At 49.5% G+C, this 6,917-nt stretch overlaps 1 protein-coding gene across 1 annotated transcript in view; it reads left to right on the top strand.

The window, feature by feature from the left end:
- The window catches only part of FAM83A (family with sequence similarity 83 member A), a 21,543-nt gene extending 16,678 nt beyond the window's left edge, over positions 1–4,865 (top strand). Inside the window, exon 4 of the mRNA XM_007126068.3 lies at positions 4,331–4,865. Within this exon, the coding sequence (XP_007126130.2) occupies positions 4,331–4,865 (535 nt within the window). The remainder of the gene's footprint in view (positions 1–4,330) is intronic.
- The last annotated feature ends 2,052 nt before the right edge of the window (positions 4,866–6,917 follow it).

Genomic DNA, 6,917 nt, shown 5'->3' with positions numbered 1-6,917 from the left:
CTTTTCTCCACACCCTCTCCAGCATTTATTGTTTCTAGATTTTTTGATGATGGCCATTCTGACCGGTGTGAGATGATATCTCATTGTCGTTTTGATTTGCATTTCTCTAATGATTAATGATGTTGAGCATTCTTTCATGTGTTTGTTGGCCATCTGTATATCTTCTTTGGAGAAATGTCTATTTAGTTCTTCTGCCCATTTTTGGATTGGGTTGTTTGCTTTTTTGTTACTGAGCTGCATGAGTTGCTTATAAATTTTGGATGAACTTGTTTAGCCAAGATTTAAGAAAGATGATGTGGGGGCCTGAGCTGGGTCTGTTTTCTTTTCTATTGCTTCCTGGCAGGAAGTACAGTTAATACAGTGCCGGTATGTTTATACATGACCATAAATATTTGTTGAAAGAATGGATGTTCATGTTAGGTCCTGGCCACCCAGTGCGGCTAGAGGAATACAACTTTTGAAACTGTGCATCCCTGTCTATGAAATTGATTTAGTGGACGATCCCCAGAATTCTTCAAAAATGAAATAGGATAGAACAAAAATAATCAGAGCACACTGAGGTAAAGGATGTTCTGGAGACTGTTGTGAGGTTATGTATGTATCTGTGTATGTGAGTAGGTTACAGTGTATCAATAAAAGGTATTTCTCCAAGAATAGTCAAGATGAGTCTGAAGAAGAACAGGCAGGGCAGACTTGCCCTTCCAGATGGAGCTGTAGTAACCAAGACAATGTGGCATTGGGTGAAGGACACACACAAAGTGACAAATGGAACAGAACAGAAAGCCCAGACACAGACTCCCACATGATAGGGCATGTCAGAGCAGTGGGGAAAGGTGAAACCGGAAAAAAAAATTCTCCATGTGAAAAGTTGGATTCTCCTTCACACATACACAGGCACACATGCGTGCACACACACAAAATCACCTCCTAATAGATTAAAAGAACTTAAATGTCAAAAACAAATTTTAAGACTCTTAGTAGAAAATATAGACGAATGTCTTTTAGACCTTAGTGTAAGGATTAGGTGTCTTAACATAGACACCCCTCTGCGTTAAACAGAACACAAAAAAGCATTAACTATAAAATATTGCTAAATCTGACTGTATTACAATTAAGAACTCTGGTTCCCTCAAAGAATGTGAAAAGTCAGATTACAAACTGGGAGCAGGTTTTCATGATGTCTTGACAAGATTAGTGTCAAGAATCACAATGAACTCCCACAAACCACAAAAGAAACAGCACAATGGAAGTGTGGGCAGGGGTGGGGGCGCGGGGCGGCGGGAGGTGAGAGCAGGCGTTTCACCAGGAGGAAACACACGAAAAGATGTTCAGCATCCTCAGTGATCAGGAAAATGCAAATCAAGGCTAGAATGAGTTAACCATTTTATACCTATTCAGCAAAAAAAAAAAAAAAAAAAAAAAAAAAAAAAAAAAAAATTGGGTTGGCCAAAGAGTTCATTTAGGTTTTTCCATAGCATCTTACAGAAAAACCTGAACAAACTTTTTGGCCAGCCAGTAAGAAGCCTGACAATACAAATAGTGCATTTACAAATTTCTACACTGCTGATGGGACTGCAAATCGGTACAGTGACTTTGGAAAGAGTATGGCATTTGCTCTAAAGCTGAACATTCACCTAGCTTTATCCAGCAATTCCACTCCTAGGTGTATTTCCAAGAGAAACGGGTCCACAGGACAGTAGAAGACAGGTATAAGAGTGTTCACAGCAGCACTGGTCACAACAGAAGAACCATGGAAACAACCCAAATGCCTATCAATGAGAGAATGTATGAATAAACCATGATATAGCCCCCAGTGGAATATCATACAACAGTCAAAGACAAGTGAAGTACAGCAACAAGAGATAACATGGATAAACTGCAATATTTAAGTGAAAAAAAATCCCCAAAGATATATGTTAAAAACAACTAAAACAGAGATATTTAGAGTGGTTCCTCCGCATTTGTGGGGGATCGGTTCTAGCAACCCCACAGATACCAAAATCTGAGGATGCTCAAGTGCCTTTTATAAAATGGTGCAGTATTTGCATATAACTTACCCATATCCTCCTGAATACTTTAAATCATCTCTAGATTACTTATAATACCTAATACAATGTAAATATATGTAAATAGTTGCCGATGGGGCAAATTCAAGTCTTGCCTTTTGAAACTTTCTGGAAAAACTTTTTCTGAATATTTTCCATCTGTGGTTGGTTGAATCGTCGGATGCAGAACTCGAGTATATGGAGGGCTGACGGTACTTTCAAGAGTACAGAAAACTTTTTTTTTACTATAGAAAAAGGAAAGTATGGGAACCATGACACAGGATTCTGGGTGATGATTTCCTCTATTTGGGGGAAACTGGATGGGTTCCTAGGAGGGACCATGTGCTTAGATGCTGGTTGTTGTCAAAATGCTAGCTTTTAATTTTAGGTGATGGGTTCATAGGTGCTTATTAGATTATTTAAAATAACTAAGTAAAGGGATTTCCCTGGCGGTCCAGTGGTTAGGACTCTGCACTTTCACTGCCAAGAGCCCGGGTTCAATCCCTGGCCGGGGAACTAAGATCCCACAAGCCGCTTGGCATGGCCAAAAAATAAAATAAAGCTGCATAAATGTAAATGGACCATTAATAGATCAATGATGCGAGTGGGTCTTGAGCCAAAAATTATGATTAAATCAATTATCCGTATTTAAGGGCCAAAAAAACAATAAAAATAAAATGTAATTCTTACCATGGGTGGTGATAAAACAAAGTGTAAAAGCTAGAGCACAGGATGAATGGACATGTGGGGTGTAGAGGAGGGATACCCCTGAGCAGCGAGCAGGGTCAGGGGATGGCACTCAGGTGGTGCAGGGATACACAAGGGGCACAGGGGCACAGAGGGTGCATGGGGGCCTGAAACGCTGCCAGGGCACCTTTGGACCTGCCTTTTTTTGGGGGCGGGGGGGCCATGTGGCTGGAGGGATCCTAGTTCCCTGACCAAGGATCGAACTCGTGACCCCTGGAGTGGAAGTGCGGAGTGTCTCAACCACTGGACCGCCAGGGAAGTCCCCTAGACATGCTTTGTTAAGAAAGCATGCAGTTGCTTGTTCTAATCTAGCCTGATTCCAAAGAACACAGGGCGATTGATTTCTTCGTGTAGCCAAGAGTCCGGCTGTCCCAGAGTTTGCTGCCTTCTCCGTCATCTGGTTGGCCAGAGGCACGGCATCAGCTGCTCACCTCTCTGGGGTGCATGGGTGGCTCCTGGGCAGGAGGTGAGGTTTAAACAAAGCCTCGCTGTTCTTCCCAGGACTGCTCCGGCCTTGCGTGGGCCCTGACCTGCCTCACAGAGCAGGGGACTCCAGAAGCTGGGCCCGCCTTTTGGTGGCAAGACACGCGGGCTGGGGGCTGGGGGCTGGAGGCTGAGACTCTTGGTTGGGTCCTTTCTGTCCCCCACAGTGACCCTGTCCCCCTCTGACCATGCTGTCCCCATTGCTCCCCACACCTAAGTCCACAGTATTAGGGACCCAGGAATCTCTCAAATGATGTTTTTGGTGGGTCTTCTGTGCTGCCACCAGGTTTTTTTGCGGGGAGTGGGGTGAGGAGGGGAGTTTCCCATCAGAGATAGAAAGGAATCTGTTTAAATTAGGGAATCATAAAAGGTAACAATGCCTTGAACATTTTGTTTCCACTTAAAATGTGTAAATGGAGGGAAGGCCAAGGCATCTGTTTAAGGGCAGCCTCCCGTGGGTGTCTGGGCAAGCCCACTGATGCGGCATCTTTCCCATCCTGTGGGCTCACCCCTGTGTTCTCCTTTCCATCCCCCAAAGAGCATAGGATTCTCCCTCCCACTCGCACCCCTTCCAGCCCATTTGCCTGAAAACTGGGCTACACCCTTTAGCTTTTCATGGAAATACAGCCCTTCCTTCCAAGGCGCAGCCCCAGACTGCTAACCTATTTGGTTAGAAGAGGCAGGTGCCACACCTGTCACAGGTGGAGCCGCTAAGGCCCCAGCAGCTGGTGACTCACATCAGCACAGAAGTGGGGACACTGGCACTCGGCCCCTCTGTGCCTCCACAGGGATCTTCTAAGGGGCCATAATCTGAGCACCAGGAGGGAACACTGACCGGAGGTCCGGATTCACTCTGCATCTTAACTACTCCCCTGCAAACATCTGCTGGTCTCTGAGCTTGTTCTCCCATCTGTGGGAGGGGATAACCAGGGTTTGGGCCTGGGTGGAAGGAGCCGGCGCAGAGGAGCAGTGGGCACGCGTTAGTGACCCTTCGGGAGCTGGGTGCCCGAGGCCTCCCCATCCCCGCCCCTCATTCTCTCTCCTCTCGCCTCCAGCTTCACCTGGCTCTGTGGACACGTGCACAGGAACATCCTCTCCAAGTTCACAGGCCAGGCGGTGGAGCTGTTTGACGAGGAGTTCCGCCACCTCTACGCCTCCTCCAAGCCCGTGATGGGCCTCAAGTCGCCCAGGCTGGCCGCACCCCTCCAGCCCAGAGCAGCCCCCGGCCCACGACCCGGCCACCTCAGTGGCAATAGCTGCTCCACCAGCGACCGCGTGTCCTCCAACCCCTTCAGCAGCCTGTCGGCAGGCAGCAATCCCCAGAACCGGAGTCTGTCCACGTCCTCGGGGCCTGGCAGCCCCCTGGCCCCAAACCCACTTCTGGCCCCCAGGTTCCAGCCCTATCATGGCCCTTGGGGGGCCCTGACCTCACAGGCCCACTTCTCCCCGAGGCCCCATGATGGCCTGTCTGCTCTCTACAGCAACCTCAACAGCTACAGGCCTACGCGGCTACAGGTCGAGCAGCTTAGCCTGGTGCCCAGGGTGGCCCACACCCGGAGGCCCTTTCTACAGGCCTCCCCAAATTTCTGAAGGGTCACTTCCTCCAGCTGACCTCCCCAGGGCCAAAGCTGGGCATTCTTGGATTTTCTGGCTCAAGGACGCCACTTTAACCAGTGGCCCTTTGAACTAAAGGCACTTGGACGAAACCGTTGCCTGTGTTTGAATGTTCCCAGGCCTCAGACCGTTCGCTTGCTGACCCCCACACTTCCCTGCGTTCCCCTCTCTAGTACGGCCTATGTAGCACATTCCAGAAGTTTCCAGGGAGGTGGGGGGCAGGGAGCTAGAGGACAAAATCACGAAAATAGAGCCCCTTTCTCCAAAGAGCAGCCAGTTCTTTCATATTAACATTTTCCGAATCTCTGTAATGTGAGAAGGGGCTGATGCAGCCCAAGTTTTACATATGGGTAAACTGAGGCACTGAGAGGCAGGGGGTGGGTGTGACCAAGGTGCTCCTGTGTCCCAGTGCGCAGGGGTGGTCTGCTCCCCAGAGATTCTGGAGAGACAGATTCAGGAGAAAGTATGGGGACATTCTAGATGTTTCTGGGAGGGGAGGGAAACTCCTCCTCCCTGGAAGAGCATAATACTAGAGTATCCCTGGCCCAATGAATTAGGGATGAGGCCCCAGAACCTGCCACTGTAAGCTGTGTGTGGCTGGTTGAAAGTGTGGCCACCAAGGGTGGAGCAAACCAAGGCATCTAGGGGATGGAGATGGACAAGGCAGTTTTTGGCAGCTCAGGTTTTTGCTCTGAAGAGCCTTGGGCTGGCCTGGAGGTCCCTGGAGTCTGGGCTGGATTCCGGGGGTTTGAACTGTCAGATCTGGGAATGGCCCTGTAGCGGTGCTTCAGGAAGCCTTGAGCAACCAATGAGGACCCCGCATTGACCTTGCAGCTCCCAGGCGTAGTCAGCTACCTCCAGATCCAGGGCCCTCTACCTGGCTTGTTGACGTCCTGCAGCAGGAATGCTGGGCCCTCACCAGTCCCATCATTCTTTCCTTCTCAGAGTCACAGCACATCCTGTTTGTTCCTGGGGTGGTAATAGATCCCAAGGCCACAGCCTTGCTGGGGTAGAAGGAAGAACACAGGATGCTTAGGGAGCACAAAGGAGGGTCAGCCAGCCCAGCTTGGGGAGGCCAGGGGACACTTCCCAGAGAAGTGACAGGTAACCCAAGACCGAAGGAACAAGGCTGTATGGCTGGGGGGAGGGATGCGACCGGGCTGTTTCAGTCCAAGAGAAGCAGGGGCAAAAGCCCCACACACGTCTTTTGGTTTCCATGTCCTCCCCCGCCACCAAGTCGTCTCAGCAAATGTCTTCCTGTTGCCCTTCTCTGGCTCCAAAGCTTTGCCTTTGCTGCAGAGGCTGGAAGGACAATCCTTCCTCCTGGTGGCCTCTGAATCCTGACGCACATGGCATCCTGAGTCGCACTATGCAGAGGGCATCTCCCTGCAGCCCAGCCCTGTTTGTATTTGTCCAACACTCCTGGCAGAGGCAGAGGCAGAGGCATCTTTGCTTTTGTTTTAAACTGTGTTTCTGTCCTCACTTCACCTTTTTCTTCCTTAGTTCCTGAAAATCCAACAATAACAAAAGCCCTTTGGCTGCTGAAGGTTTTTTTTTTTTAAATAAATCTATTTATTTATTTATTTTTGGCTGCATTGGGTCTTTGTTGCTGCACGTGGGCTTTCTCTAGTTGCAGCGAGCGGGGGCTACTCTTCGTTGCGGTGTGCAGGCTTCTCATGGCGGTGGCTTCTCTTGTTGAGGAGCATGGGCTCTAGGCACTTGGGCTTCAGTAGTTGTGGCACGTTGGCTTCAGCAGTTGTGGCTCCCGGGCTTCAGAGCGCAGGCTCAGCAGTTGTGGCGCACGGGCTTAGTTGCTCCGTGGCATGTGGGATCTTCCCAGACCAGGGCTCGAACCCGTGGCCCCTGCATTGGCAGTCAGATTCTTAACCACTGCGCCACCAAGGAAGCCCCTCCTGAAGGTTTTTTAAACCCTGGTCCTGATGACCGCCGTCATGAGGTTCGAATGACCAGGGCTGTGGAGTGTCCTAAGCTTGATTTCACAGGCTGACGAGAGAGCTTTGGGAAGGT

Source organism: Physeter macrocephalus, chromosome 15 (genome assembly GCF_002837175.3).
Source record: "Physeter macrocephalus isolate SW-GA chromosome 15, ASM283717v5, whole genome shotgun sequence".
NCBI lineage: Eukaryota > Metazoa > Chordata > Mammalia > Artiodactyla > Physeteridae > Physeter > Physeter macrocephalus.
This window is presented reverse-complemented; position numbering and strand designations above follow the sequence as displayed.